The sequence below is a fragment of the Dendrobates tinctorius genome, unplaced genomic scaffold (genome assembly GCF_039654945.1).
Source record: "Dendrobates tinctorius isolate UK_male_01 unplaced genomic scaffold, ASM3965494v1 ptg000208l, whole genome shotgun sequence".
NCBI classification, from domain to species: Eukaryota; Metazoa; Chordata; class Amphibia; order Anura; family Dendrobatidae; genus Dendrobates; species Dendrobates tinctorius.
In genome coordinates this window covers 10,892,913-10,908,775 of record NW_027361875.1, presented here as the reverse complement: position 1 = coordinate 10,908,775, position 15,863 = coordinate 10,892,913, and the positions used below count along the sequence as shown (strand labels likewise).

At 46.4% G+C, this 15,863-nt stretch overlaps 1 protein-coding gene across 5 annotated transcripts in view; it reads right to left on the bottom strand.

The window, feature by feature from the left end:
* Positions 1–15,863, bottom strand: part of RALGAPA1 (Ral GTPase activating protein catalytic subunit alpha 1) — a 448,263-nt gene that overhangs the window by 341,554 nt on the left and 90,846 nt on the right. For all 5 annotated transcript variants that reach the window (XM_073554214.1, XM_073554210.1, XM_073554212.1 and 2 more), the window contains exon 11: positions 14,675–14,863. In XM_073554214.1, the coding sequence (XP_073410315.1) occupies positions 14,675–14,863 (189 nt within the window). The remainder of the gene's footprint in view (positions 1–14,674; positions 14,864–15,863) is intronic.

Here is a 15,863-nt window from a genome sequence, read left to right as displayed (position 1 = left end):
TTGGGCGCATAGCAGAGCTCGGAAGGGAAGCAGCGCCATTTGACGTTTTTGGCTAGAATTGAGATCGGACACCATGTCGCGATTGGAAAACCCCTGATGTACCAAAACAGTGGAAACCCCCACAAATGACACCATTTTGGAATCTAGACCCCCCATGGAACTTATCTAGATGTGTGGTGAGAACTTTGAACCCCCAAGGGCTTCACAGAAGTTTATAACGTACAGCAGTACAATTTAAAAATCATATTTTTTCCACAAAAATGATCTTTTCACCCTCAATTCTTATTTTTCCAAAAGTAACAGGACCCTAAAAGATATTGTGCAATTTATCCTGAGTACGCTGATACCCCACATGTGGGTGTAAACCACTATTTGGGCGCATGGCAGAGCTCGGAAGGGAAGCAGCGCCATTTGACGTTTTTGGCTGGAATTGAGATCGGACACCATGTCGCATTAGGAAAGCCCCTGATGTACCAAAACAGTAGAAACCCCCCACAAATGACACCATTTTGGAAACTAGACCCCCCAAGGAACTTATCTAGATGTGTGGTGAGCACTTTGAACCCCCCAGTGCTTCACTGAAGTTTATAACGTCCGGGCGTGAAAATAAAAAAATCATATTTTTTCCACAAACATGATCTTTTAGTCCCCATTTTTTTATTTTCCCAAGGGTAACAGGAAAAATTGGACCCCAAAAGTTGTTGTCCAATTTGTCCTGAGTACCGTGATACCTCATATGTGGGAGAAAACTACTGTATGGGCACACGTCGGGGCTCGGAAGGGAAGTAGTGACGTTTTGGAATGCAGACTTTGATGGATTGGTCTGCGGGTGTCATGTGCGTTTGGAGAGCCCCTGATGTACCTAAACAGTGGAAACCCCTCACAAGTGACCCCATTTTGGAAACTAGACCCCCTAATGAACTTATCTAGATGTGTGGTGAGCACTTTGAACCCCCCAGTGCTTCACAGAAGTTTATAACGACCGGGCGTGAAAATAAAAATATCGTATTTTTTCAACAAACATCATCTTTTAGTCCCCATTTTTTTTATTTTCCCAAGGGTAACAGGAGAAATTGGACCCCAAAAGTTGTCCAATTTTTCCTGAGTACGCTGATACCTCATATGTGGGAGAAAACTACTGTATGGGCACACGTCGGGGCTCGGAAGGGAAGTAGTGACGTTTTGGAATGCAGACTTTGATGGATTGGTATGCGGGTGTCATGTGCGTTTGGAGAGCCCCTGATGTACCTAAACTATTGAAACTCCCCACAAGTGACCCCATTTTGGAAACTAGACCCCCCACGGAGCTTATCTAGATGTGTGGAGAGCACTTTGAACCCCCAAGTGCTTCACAGAAGTTTATAACGCCTGGGCGTGAAAATAAAAAAAACATTTTTTTCCGCAAAATTATATTTTTGCCCCCAATTTTTTATTTTCCTAAGGGTAACAGGAGAAATTGGACCCCAAAAGTTGTTTTGTAATTTGTCCTGAGTAGGCTGATACCCTACATGTGGGGGTAAAACACTGTTTGGGCACATGGCAGAGCTTGGAAGGGAAGGAGCACCATTTGACTTTTTCAACGCAGAATTGGCTGGAATTGAGATCAGACGCCATGTTGCCTTTGGAGAGCACCTGATGTGCCCAAACAGTGGAAACCCCCAATTATAACTCCAACCCTAACCTCAACACACCCCTAACCCTAATCTGAGCCCTAGCCCTAACCCTAGCCCTAACCCTAGCCCTAACCCTAGCCCTAACCCTAGCGGGAAAATGGAAATAAATACATTTTCTTTTAGTTTTATTATTTTTCCCTAACTAAGGGGGAATAACGGGCGGTTTGATTTACTATTTATGGCGGTTTTTATGTTTGGCGGCTGTCGCATGCTAAAAGACGCTTTTTATTGTAAAAATAGTTTTTGCATCACCACATATTGTGAGCTATAATTTTTCCGTATTTTGACCCACCGAGTCATGTGAGGTCTTATTTTTTGCGGGACGAGATGACGTTTTTATTGGTACCATTTTCGGGCACGTGACATTTTTTGATCGCTTTTTATTCCGATTTTTGGGACGCAGAATGAACAAAAACCAGCGTTTCATGAATTTCTTTTGGGGGGTGCGTTTACACCGTTCCGCGTGCGGTAAAATTGATAACGCGTTTTTATTCTTCGGGTCAGTACGGTTACAGCAATACCTCATTTAGGTCTTTTTTTATGTTTTGTCGGTATTTGCAATGAAAACAATTTTATATAAAAAATAATTATTTTTGTATCGCTTTATTCTGCGAGCTATAACTTTTTTATTTTTTTGCGGATGATGCTGTATGGCGGCTCGTTTTTTGCGGGACAAGATGACGTTTTCAGCGGTACCATGGATATTTATATGCGTCTTTTTGATTGCGCGTTATTGCACTTTTTGTTCGGTGGTATGATAATAAATCATTATTTTTTGCTTCGTTTTTTATTTTTATTTTTTAAGGGGTTCGCTAAAGGGGTTAACCAATGGGACAGTTTTATAGGGCAGGTCATTACGGACGCGGCGATACCAAATATGTGTACTTTTATTGTTTTTGTTTTTTTTTATTTTGAAAAAATGGATTTATTGGGGAATATTTTTTTTTTTTTTACTAATTTATTTAGCGATTTTTTTTAAATTATTTTTAACACTTTTTTTTTTTTTTTTTTTTACTTTATTACCTTGTCCCAGGTGGGACATCACTGTCCTGTGACAGATCGCTGATCTGTCACATCACAGATCACTGTGACAGATCAGCGATCTGTCACAGGCACTGCTGCAGACTTCCTCATGCCTGCGCTTTGCAGGCAGTGAGGAAGTCAGCTCCCTGCAGGCCCCCATCGCCATCTTGGATCCGGGGGCCTGTAGGGAAAGAGCCCCCCGCAGCAGCGCTGCACATTGCGCTGCCGTGGGGGGCTCAGGGAAGCACGGAGGGAGCCCCCTCCCTGCCGATGCTTCCCTTTAACCCCCGGTACACCACGATCGCGTTTGATCGTGGTGTGCAAGGGGTTAACGTGTCGGGGGCGGTCCGTGACCGCCCCTGACACATTGTGCCGGGTGTCAGCTATGATAATTAGCTGACACTCGGCCGCGATCAGCGGCGCTCACCACGTGGGCGCAGCTGATCGCGATGACGTAATATTCCGTCCATGGTAATTAGGTCCATGGTCACATGGACGGAATATTACGTCAATTGTAGGTAAGGGGTTAATAAAGAAAGAATAGATATATACACATAGAATACATATATATATATATATATATATATATATATATATATATATACATACATACATGTCATTGTGACTTTCATATATATATTTATATTTCACAGAGTTCTTCATAGCAGAATAGCCGCTAATTAAATTGCCGGCTTCTATCAAATCATTCCCCAACCCGACATGAAATGACACATGGTTTACATTCAGTAAGCATTTCATTTCATGTTTTTTTTATATGTCCTTGACTAATAATTAGATGAGGGATTGTGTGCAAAATTTGGGAGTTGTAGTTGTTATTTTAAGGGGTTAATTCTTTGTTAAAAAATGCGTGGGCTTCCCATTGCCCTATATTGGTGGCGAGTGGGTTAATCTAACCAAGGGTTAATGTCACCATTCGGTTGTAAGGTGACATTAACCCTTTGTTAGATTAACCCATTCGCCACCGCTACAGGGCAATGGGAAGCCCACGCATATTTTAAAAACAAATTAACCCCTTAATATAACAACTACAACTCCCAAATTTTGCACACAAACCCGCATCTAATTATTCAAGGACATATAAAAAAACATGAAATGAAATGCTTTACTGAATGCAAAGCATGTGTCATTTCATGTCGGGTTGGGGAATTATTTGATAGAAACTGGCAATTTAATTAGCGGCAATTCTGCTATGAAGAACTCTGTGAAATATAAATATATATATGTTTATCTCAATGACTTGTGTGTATATATATATATATATATATATATACACATATATACATACACACACATTCTATGTGTCTATATCTTTTATTTCGTTTCTGTTAGAAACCCTGTTATAGGGCTCCATTATATGTCCATTTTGCAAGGCGGCGAGAAAATCTCGCCATACGGATTACATACGGATGCTGACATGCGCAAAATACGCAACCACACCTTGCTTACGGATGACATACGGAGCACTATTTAGGGGTCATTCATCCGTATTACGCCTGTAAACTATGGACCGTATTTTGCGTCGGTTAGTGTGACCCCGGCCTTAATCATAGTTACTAGCCAACATACTATAGTACTAGATTACCTGACAGCAAAAGAAGGAGGAATGTGTCAAATAATTGGTCCCACCTGTTGTAATTATATCAATCCTGCTGGCAATCTTCAGATCAGGGCCAGTATAGACAAAATAGGTGAACTTAGAGACCAATGGCTAAAACAACACAGTGCAAACAGAGACTCCTGGTGGAGTAACACATTCTCCTTTTTAAATCCAGCAAATAGGTTTAACCCCTTCATGACCAAGCCTATTTTGACCTTAATGACCAGGCCATTTTTTGCAATTCTGACCAGTGTCCCTTTGTGAGGTAATAACTCAGGAACGCTTCAACGGATCCTAGCAATTCTGAGATTGTTTTTTCATGACATATTGGGCTTCATGTTAGTGGTAAATTTAGGTCGATAAATTTTGCGTTTATTTGTGAAAAAAATGGAAATTTGGCGAAAATTTTGAAAATTTCGCAATTTTCAAATTTTGAATTTTTATTCTGTTAAACCAGAGAGGTATGTGACACAAAATAGTTTCTAAATAACATTTCCCACATGTCTACTTTACATCAGCACAATTTTGGAAACAACATTTTTTTTGTTAGGGAGTTATAAGGGTTAAGAGTTGACCAGCGATTTCTCATTTTTACAACAAAATTTACAAAACCATTTTTTTTAGGGACCACCTCACATTTGAAGTCACTTTGAGGGGTCTATATGGCAGAAAATACCCAAAAGTGACACCATTCTAAAAACTGCACCCCTCAATCTACTCAAAACTACATTCAAGAAGATTATTAACCCTTCAGGTGCTTCACAGGAACTAAAGCAACGTGGAAGGAAAAAATGGACGTTTTAATTTTTCCAACAAAAATTTTCTTTTAGCATCAATTTTTTCATTTTCATGTGGGTAACAGGATAAAATGGATCATAAAATTTGTTGGGCAATTTCTCCTGAGTGCACTGATACCTCATATGTGGTCATAAACCACTGTTTGTGCACGCAGCCGGGCTCAGAAGGGAAGGAGCGCCATTTGACTTTTTGAATGGAAAATATGCTGGAATATTTAGCGGTTGCCATGTCGCGTTTGGAGAGCCCCTGTGTGCCTAAACATTGGAGCTCCCCCACAAATTACCCCATTTTAGAAACTAGACCCTCCAAGGAACTTATCTAGATTCATAAGGAGCAATTTGATCCCCCAGGTGCTTCACAAATTGATCCGTAAAAAAAAGTACTTTTTTTCACAAAAATGTTCTTTTAGCCTCAGTTTTTTCATTTTCACATGGGCAACAGGATAAAATGGATCCTAAAATTTGTTGGTCAATTTCTCCTGAGTACACCGATACCTCATATGTAGTCATAAACCACTGTTTGGGTGCACGGCAGGGCCCGGAAGGGAAGGAGCGCCATTTGACTTTTTGAATGGAAAATTAGCTCCAATCGTTAGCGGACACCATGTCGTGTTTGGAGAGCTCCTGTGTGCCTAAACATTGGAGCTCCCCCACAAGTGACCCCATTTTGGAAACTAGACCCCCTAAGGAGCTTATCTAGATGTGTGGTGAGCACTCTGAACCCCCAAGTGCTTCACAGAAGTTTATAAAAAATATTTTTTTCCCTCAAAAAATGATTTTTAGCCCACTATTTTTTATTTTCACAAGGGTAAATAAGATAAATTGGACCCCAAAAGTTGTTGTCCAGTTTGTCTTGAGTACACTGGTACCCCATAAGTGGGGGGGACCACTGTTTGGGCACACGTTGGGGCTCGGAAGGGAAGTAGTGACGTTTTGAAATGTCGACTTGATGGAATGGTCTGCGGGCGTCATGTTACGTTTGCAGAGCCCCTGATGTACCTAAATAGTGGAAACCCCCACAAGTGACCCCATTTTGGAAACTATACCACCCAAGGAACTAATCTAGATGTGTGGTGAGCACGTGGAACCCCCAAGTGCTTCACAGAAGTGTATAACGCAGAACCGTGAAAATAAAAAAAAAATTTTTTTCCCCTCAAGAAATGATTTTTAGCCCACTATTTTTTATTTTCACAAGGGTAATAAGATAAATTGGACCCCAAAAGTTGTTGTCCAGTTTGTTCTGAGTATGCTGGTATCCCATATGTGGGGGGTGACCATTGTTTGGGCACACGTTGGGGCTCGGAAGGGAAGTAGTGACGTTTTGAAATGTCGACTTGATGGAATGGTCTGCGGGCTTCATGTTACGTTTGCAGAGCCCCTGATGTACCTAAACAGTGGACCCCCCACCAAGTGACCCCATTTTGGAAACTAGACCACCCAAGGAGGAACTAATCTAGATGCGTGGTGAGCACGTTGAACCCCCAAGTGCTTAACAGAAGTTTATAACGCAGAGCCGTGAAAATAAAAAATAATTTTTTCTCCACAAAAATTATTTTTTTAGCCCCCAATTTTTAATTTTCCCAAGGGTAACAGGAGAAATTAGATCCCCAAAGCTCTTGTGCAATTTTTCCTGAGTACACTGATACCCCATATGTGGAGGTAAACCAGTTTGGGCACACGTCGGGGCTCAGAATGGAGGCAGCACTGTTCGACTTTTTGAACGCAAAATTGGCTGGAATAAATGGTGGCGCCATGTCATGTTTGGAGACCCCCTGATGTGCCTAAACAGTGGAAACCCCTCAATTCTATCTCCAACCCAAACCCCAACACACCCCTAACCCTAATCCCAACCCTAATCATAACCCCAACACACCCCTAACCCTAATCACAAACCTAACCCTAATCCCAACCCCAACCCACCCCTAACCCTAGCCCTAACCCTAGCCCTAACCATAGCCCTTGCCCTAACCCTATTTCTAACCCTAACCCTATTTCTAACCCTAATTGAAAAATAAAAATATTTTATTATTTGTCCCTATGGGGGGTGATAAGGGGGGCGGTGATTTACTTTTTTTTTTTATTTTGACCACTGTGAGAGTTTATCAGTGATCAAAATAAAAAAAAAAAATGAATCTGCCGCCGGGAGATGCCGACGGGCGCACTGCGCATGCGCCCGCCATTTTCCAAGATGGCGGCGCCCATGGACCGGGACGGCCGGACACTGGGACGGCCAGGGGGGGGTTACTGTGTATCGTGGGGGGGATCGGAAGGTGGGGGGAGCGGAGGGAAGGGGGAGGGGGGCAGATTGTGACAGCGGCGGCCGATCGCTGCCGTCAGTCGGTGGTGGCGCCCGATCGCCGCTGTCAGTCAGCGGGGGGGGGGGGGGGTTAACTTAGTGTCTCCAGCCATGTCCGATGCTATTTCAGCATCGGCCATGGCTGGATTGTAATATTTCATCAATTTTCATTGGTGAAATATTACTATCGCTCTGATTGGCTGTTCAACTTTTAACAGCCAATCAGAGCGATCGTAGCCACGTGGGGGTGAAGCCACGCCCCCTGTGGTGAACAACAAAGCCCCCTGTATCTGCGGGTCGAGTGACCTTTCAGTGACCCCGGTCACCTGACCCGCAGGGGGGCTTTAAAGTCATGACGCCACATAGGCGTCACTGGTCAGATTGGCACCAGTTTTCATGACGCCTATGTGGCGTCATTGGTCGGGAAGGGGTTAATGCCCTAGCAGGATGGATTTTTGGCATTGTACAGACTTGTATGCAAATTTTGTTGCTTGCCTATTGTTTTATGTAGCCATACAAGCGCTAATATATGTATTACCTAAGCTATTGAATAATGTATGTATTGAAAAAGAATCTAAGGCTGAACCTTCTGTAGTGTATCATAGACGAAGATAGCCATTGCTGATGGGGAAAGTGAGTGTCCACACTGAGGGTGGATGGACGAAGCAGGTAAGAAGCCCCTTTATGGGTACTAGACCCATGAGACAGAAGCTCTTTTGTGGACATCAGCTGACCCCGTGGCAAAGGTAATACCATTTACAAAAGAGGGAAATTGATATAGAAGGGTTAATGGTTTGCCTTTAATTGCCTTTCACCTCTGTGGTGTAATGACCACTGTGTCTGCTAGGGGGCGCTGTGTGGATGTCCCAAGAGAGGATGAATGGCAGAACCATGAATGACCGGTAAATATCTCAAGGTGGGTGGCCTTAAGATGGAGACTGATGCGTGTGTTGAGCAGCAGTGACACTGCTGAGATGCTGTGTCAATGTGTCAGGGAGAAGTCTCCAGGTAACTAGGGAGACGGGCTGGCCTAGTTACCTACAAACCCACCCAGGGGGTGTGTTTAGTACACTATAGTAAAAGACTCTGAGTGTGTGAAGGACCTGTGATGAGGTCATAGCCATGTGACCCGGTGGGCATGGCTACGAACCATATATGGTGGCCAGGGTAGGTCACAGGGGATGAATGCTGGGACCTGGTTGGTCCAGTGTGGAAGGTCCCGCTGAGATGGACCTTCCTGGCTAACAGTCTGTGAAGTGGCTGTGGTGAAAGGCTGCACGTGTCTGAGAGTTCCCAGGGGAGGGAATGAACGTCTGCAGTAAGCTGAAGCAGCCATGAGGAAACCCGGACGTGGGTGAGATAAGTGAGGCTAAGAGAGCCTGTATACTGGACATGGTACAACCTGTGCGAACACATGGTTTACGGAGTGAAGCTCTGTCATGGATGCTGTGCTGTTTATATGAAGTTTTGTTGCTGCTGTGGGTTTATGATGTTGAATAAACCGCATGGACTATGCTTGTTTTATGGAAAACGCGTTCCGGACCTGGTTTTGTGGCTGTAAGCAAGTGATCCCCTATCTGAATGACAGCGCTACCTCACAAATGGTGGAGAAAGCTATGGGCAATGTTGTAGCCTTGTTGCTAGGAGCAACGGAAGAGGACTGCAAAGTTTCGGTTGCTAAGGGCAACAGTTTCCAAAGGCACATGTTGCAGTGCTGGCAACGCTGAGCCAGGAGGGCTGACGGTTGGGGAAGCCACTGCCCGGCTGTGGTTCTAGAACCGTGGGGCGGCCTAGTGAGTAAGGCACTGTCCGGATCGGTGAGCCCATTGTGGCCGCTTCCCCAGGAGAAAGAGACTGATTGCTAGGGTGCCTCTGCGGATAAGAGGTACCCGAGGACCTGTGTGGCCGACACAGGTAATGGACAGGTGTTTGTTGTTGTACTGACCTGGGTCAGTGAGCAAGGTCCTGGAGGGTCAGTGTGGGGAGGCTCTGGGAGAAGAATCGGATCCTTGGAACACGTGGTATGACCTTGGACCTGGTAAGGCGTGAGTGTTGGGCAGTCTCAGGCGGAGACGGATGTCCTGAATAGCACCTGCTGAGCCCTGGACCTGGTGAGGCTGGTGTGTTGGGAAACCCTGGGAGGAGGGTCGGCTCCCTGAATAGCACCCGGTGCGCCCTGTGTGTTGGACGGTCTCAGGCGGAGACGAAACGTCCTGAATAGCACACAGCCAGGACACGTGAGTTTCTTTGTGTTTTTTTTTTTCTCAACTCAGCCTGCGGTGGCTCAGTGGGAGTCAAGAAGGTTACAAGCGGATTGCTGTAACTCGGTGGGGTTACGAAGGGGACAAGCGGCTTCCGGTAACTCGGCGGGGTTACGAAGGGGACAAGCGGCTTCCTGTAACTCGGCGGAGTTATGAAGAGGACACCAGCAGCTGTGTGTGAACAGCAGCCGGTGGTGTCGGTGATCGGTCACAGCAGGAGCTGTGGTGGTGCCAGCAAGGACTTGTGTGGTATCGTAAGAGACACAAACTGTGTGGTGTGAACTGTGGTCTGAGAAGACCGGTGTAACGGACATGGGGAGATCCCGAAAGGAGATGGAGTCCCAGAAGGGGGGGTGACCCAAATTGGGGTGGTAGCCCAAAAGGGGGTGGAGTCCCAAATTGGGGTGGTAACCCAAAAAGGGGTGGAGTCCCAGAGGGGGGCGGTGACCCAAATCGGGGTGGTGGTCCAAAAAGGGGCCGAGTTTGGAAAAGTGGCAGCACTGGTTGGCTCAGTGGGTATGTCTGGGAAACCGCAGTGTTCGTGTATGTCGTTTCCAGAATGTGGGTTGTACTTTCCGGAAGCATGACGGACCGCAAGTGTGTCCCGTGATGCTGCACCGGGAAGGAATCTCGGGACGGTTAGACTCAAAGAGTCAGGTGACTCTGGTAGGAACGCCTCTCACTTTCTGTCTGACCGAGAAAATGGCCCAGGTTCGCTATAAACATAGGGTCACTGTGAACTATGTGCTAGACAGAGTGGTGTTTGAGAGTCCCGGAGGCAGTGAGTTCCAAGGTGGCGGGATACCACCAGACTTAGTGTATACCTTGGAGAGGGGCCGGGACTTTGTCATGTTTGAGGATGTGTGGCAGGAGGATGGAGATGTTTCTACTGTGGGGCTATTAGACACTGAGATCCTGACGCCTCCTTAAGTGGACAGGTCAGATGTAGAAGTGACCGGAGGAAGGGGTACATCTGCCCAACTTATGGAACTGACGTCTCGTGACATGACGGATGGTGGGCTGGGACATGAGACGACTGGACTAGACACACGGGTGGACGGTAACTGGAGGGTTCACTCGACTGACCCAGTGGTAACCTTTGACAATATAATTAAAGAGGTAGTGGTGCAACACGTGCTGGCCAAAGGAGAACAACATCATGAGATACAGTAAATAAAAGAGACAGTGGAAGAACATGTCAAATGAGAAAGAATCTTGAGACAGCTGGCCGAGCGCAAGGTGGAGGGGCTCGAGAAAGAAATCTTGGAGCTCAGGGGTCACCTGTCCACCTGGCAAAATGTGAACAAGGGCCTTAAGGAAGAGATGGAAGAACTTAGAGGAGTAGTAAAAGGTCTTCTGCGGGAGAAGTTGGACGAGGACTTACTGCGGGTGAGCGCAAGTGACAACAAGACGGAACTGCCAGTATCCATCGTGGCCAAGGGTCATGAAGAGATCAAATCGTGTGAAGTTTGTGAGTTAAGAACTGAAGAAGGCAGTCACCCGGTCGGGTCAACTGTAGTGAGGGAAGTGTCCGTGGTAAAGCCAGAGCCTTCGGTCCAGGAAGAGAGCAAGACCACGACCTTCCAGTCTGTGATTGATGTACCAGAAGACATGCAAGAATCCTGTGCTGAGGAAGGTGTGCATGAGGCTTTCAAAGAGGTAGTCAAAGTGTGTAAGGTGCACTGGGCACCTGAGACTCGGCAGTTGGTGATAGTATCAGCCAGAGAAGATACATCAAACCAAGTAGCTGTCCTGAAAGAGATGCATCTACAATGTCTCCACGCCAAACAGCTGGTCAGGCGGAGTAATGTGAAGGCTGCTCGGCGCCTAGAGTTAGCAAGGGAGGCTATGGATCGGCTGGGTTTGCAGAAAGATGTGGTTCTGATACCCAAAGGTCTGATTGGGAAAATCATTGAGAGATCCGGGAAGGTAATGCAAGACCTTGTAAATATCTCCGGTGTGGTGAGGGTTAGGATCCCTCCTGATGATGAAGACCAAGTATCCAGTGAATTGGATAGGATTCTCATCATGGTGGTTGGCTCCGTGGAAAGCCTGAGAGACTTTCGGATGCTCTTGGAGTATCGAGTGGGGTACCTATAAGAGATTGAGCTATTGAGGCTGGACCGTCGCCGAATCAATAAAGAGATACGGAACACCAGGTGGCGGCCGCCTTCAACCCAAGATGTAAGGACCCGAAGGGTTCCTCCAAGTAGTGACATGGCAGGTGGCCGAAGAATGTGAGCGAGTGGCAGTTCGACAGGCCGTGCGAGGCTGAGAGACATTAGTTCCTGTGAGACGCTGAATGGGTCAAACTCAGGCCAGACAGTAGGCCCGATTAAGACTGATGACGGTACCAACCGGGAGAGCCGGTCAGTGGGAGAAAGGTCAAGTGACGAAACGCACTATAGGAGGGTGGTGACTAAACAGTGCCTGATGACGCAGACAGACTGTGACTGGAGGGCCAAGGAGCAAGGCCAATATGCTGACCGCTGGGGGCGGGGGAGGCCTAACATAGAGATGAGGCCTAGGGAGCAAGGTGTAATGAGTGCCCGGTCTCGAGAGCCTGGGGTTATGCTGTGTGTTCAACCCCACAGGATTGAACAAAGGGGGGAGGTATGTGGTGTAATGACCATTGTGTCCGCTAGGGGTCGCTGTGTGGATGTCCCGAGAGAGGATGAATGGCAGAACCATGAATGACCGGTATGTATCTCAAGGTGGGTGGCCTTGAGATGGAGACTGATGCGTATGTTGAGCAGCAGTGACACTGCTGAGATGCTGTGTCAATGTGTCAGGGAGAAGTCTCCAGGTAACTAGGGAGACGGGCTGGCCTAGTTACCTACAAACCCACCCAGGGGGGGTGTTTAGTACACGATAGTAAAAGACTGAGTGTGTGAAGGACCTGTGATGAGGTCATAGCCATGTGACCCGGTGGGCGTGGCTACGAACCATATATGGTGGCCAGGGTAGGTCACAGGGGGTGAATGCTGGGACCCGGTTGGTCCAGTGTGGAAGGTCCCGCTGAGATGGAGCTTCCTGGCTAACAGCCTGTGAAGTGGTTGTGGTGAATGGCTGCACGTGTCTGAGAGTTCCCAGGGGAGGGAATGAACGTCTGCAGTAAGCTGAAGCAGCCATGAGGAAACCCGGACTTGGGTAAGATAAGTGAGGCTAAGAGAGCCTGTAAACTGGACATGGTACAACCTGTATGAACACAGGGTTTACGGAGTGAAGCTCTGTCATGGACGCTCTGCGGTTTATATGAAGTTTTGTTGCTGCTGTGGGTTTATGATGTTGAATAAACCGCATGGGCTATGCTTGTTTTATGGAAAACCCGTGTCGGACCTGGTTTTGTGGCTGCAAGCGAGTGATCCGCTATCTGAATGACAGCGCTACCTTACACCTCTTATTGCTAGAATTTATTCTTATGACACAGCAGTCTGTCAGTCTCCTGCTCAAGGATACTATACTTCTTATCATATATGTTCTCAATAGTTAGCCACAACATGTTCTGGGTACATGGTAAATAAATTATGACCCTGGGTAGCGGTGGGGGCTACATGAGCTACATAGAGTTACATTTGTTGTAAATGGTATAAAATATTGCCTTGTGTTTCATTATGTCAGATAAGGTGATTTACCCACGACCTGTGTGCAGTCTCCTTTGTCTCCAAGCGTGCTTGTAACTGAAGGGCGTACATTCCTAATTTGGCCTCATTGGTGATCTGGCATGCCTGACTTAGGGTCAGAACGAAAACAGCTATAACAAGGGAAAGGTGGTTGCGCATGAGCCCTGCCTCTCCACTCACCTTCTAAGGAGCAGATGGAAACTGAACCAACCCACATCAGAATGTCTCCTATCCTGTGGACACCTAATAAATGTCTAGTGTAGGGAGACATGTCTCCAAAAGGTCAAGATTTATATTTTTTTCTAACAATGTCAGAAGCTGAAGGTATAGGATTTTCCCAGTGCAGGATCTACACTGAGTGCAGGACCTATAAACAGTGCAGGTACTTAAAGGGAACCCGTCAGGTGGTTCATGCTGTCCAAACTGGGGGCAACATGAGTCGGAGCAGATTGCAGCCTTGGATATCATACTTGAAAAAGCTCCCTCATTTCAGAGAAAACATACGGTACTTTGAAGATCTAGATCAGTGGTCCCCAAGCTTTCTAACCTTGAGAGCCACATCCAGCTCTGAGAGAGGGTCGCAAGCCACATTCAGCTTTGAGAGATGGTCGTGAGCTACATCCAGCTCCCACACTCCCTCACATTACTGGCAACCAAAGCCCCTATTATGGGTATACCAAGATCGAAGGGTTCCCACAATCCCCCCTTCAAGCACTCCCACCACAATGTCGTATCCAGCTTCTAGCACCTCCTCTGACAGGTAGTATCATCCTGTCTCCAGCACACCATCGTTACATGATCTCTAAACCCCTAAGACCAGTATATGTGCATCCAGATCTGCTCTTCTGTGCCAGACTACTTACAAAATTCACCATTTTGAGATGTGCTCTTCATAGCTCTTTGCTAGACCTGGAGCTAAAGTACCAAGCTAGCAGACAGCCGCGAGCCACAATTCATGAGATCGCGAGCCACATGTCGCGCCCGAGATACAGGTTGGGGATCCCTGATCTAGATCATACAGGAGACAAGAGAAGTCTGGCTCTGCCCCCACCTGACTCTTCCTAGCATTGCTTAAGTACTCACATGAGAGAGACCTGCCAATCATCTGTAGAAGCGCTGGGAAGATTAAGTTGAGGGCAGTGCAGACTAGTCTGACTCTGACCCCAGACGGCTCTTCCCAGCGCTGCTATAGGTGACAGACAGGTCTCTCCTTATGTACTCACATAAGAGAGACCTGTCAATCATCTGCAGCAGTGCTGGGAAAATTAAGCTTGGGGCAGCGCAGACTAGTCTGGTCCCCCGCTGAATCTTCAATGTGTATTTTCTCTAAAACAAGGGAGCTATTTAATGCAACTAAAAACGGTTGGTTTCTTATTCTCCTACCTCTTCTCGCTCTTTTCCCTTTTCACAAGTCCCATCAGAACTTTCTTTGGGCTCAATTCCTTCGTCTAATGCAGACAGCTTTTCAGGCTCTTGCATGAACAGAGGCTTTTCCTTCTGTTTAATCCATTGCTCATACACCTTTAGCACCTTGCGCATGGCTGCAGCTTCACACACCGGCAACAGGAAGGACTGGTGGAAAGACAGAAAACGGAAAAGCTCAATGAAAGGTGAAGACATGGGCACGGAGGGAAACTTCCTCCAACTTGTAAATTCCACAGAAGACATTACATATTATCATAGCTAGCGTCCAAGATGGAAAGCACACAAACCTAGCTGGGTCCAGGAGACATTGCCGGATTCTGATAGTCAGAGGTACTAACCCACTTAAGAGACACTTTCCCTCTCAGACAGGAAGAAACACTTAAAGGAACCGTTTCATTTAGCGATGCACCAGCGATCCCGACAACGATACGACACGGTCAGGATCGCTGGTGCATCGCTAAATGGTCGCTAGTGAGCTGCCAAACAGGCAGATCTCACCAGCGACGTAGCAGCGGTCGTTCTTACCTGTCAGACGGCAGCTCTGATGGCGACTTCCTCTCGCGTCCATGAGTCACACGTCGGCGCCAGCAGGAAGCCGACGACTAGAAATGGACCAAGATGATCTCGCACGATCAGCGATATCCAGCGGGGGGCCAGGTCGCAGGTACGTGTCACATGTAGCGAAATCGGTGACGCTTTAGCGATATCGCAAGTGATCTCACTATGTGTGAAGGGGGCTTTAGTCGTCTGTAGATTGCTCTATACAGAATTACTTTATTTCCCACCAATATCTGCATATACTTTCCATATACGTGAATGTAGCAACTTTCCCCAAGCTCACATCTAAGGCCACATTCATACATTTATTTCCATGTGTTGAAAATGGACCATGCTTCTGCTGAGTGTCATATTTTTTTCCCAACCTGTAGGAGATAGACTGTCCAAGCTGTTTTCCCCATTGTCAATGAGCAATAGCTCTGTTAAAAAAAAGGAAAAAATACACAAAGTGTAATAGAAAGGTCCCACAGATCAATACAAAAATGAATATTTGAATAGTTCCATGAAAGGGGCTGTCCAGGACTAAAGGGTCCCATATACATTAGACTGATTTCGGCTGAATCTGCAGATATTGACAAGTTCGGCCGAT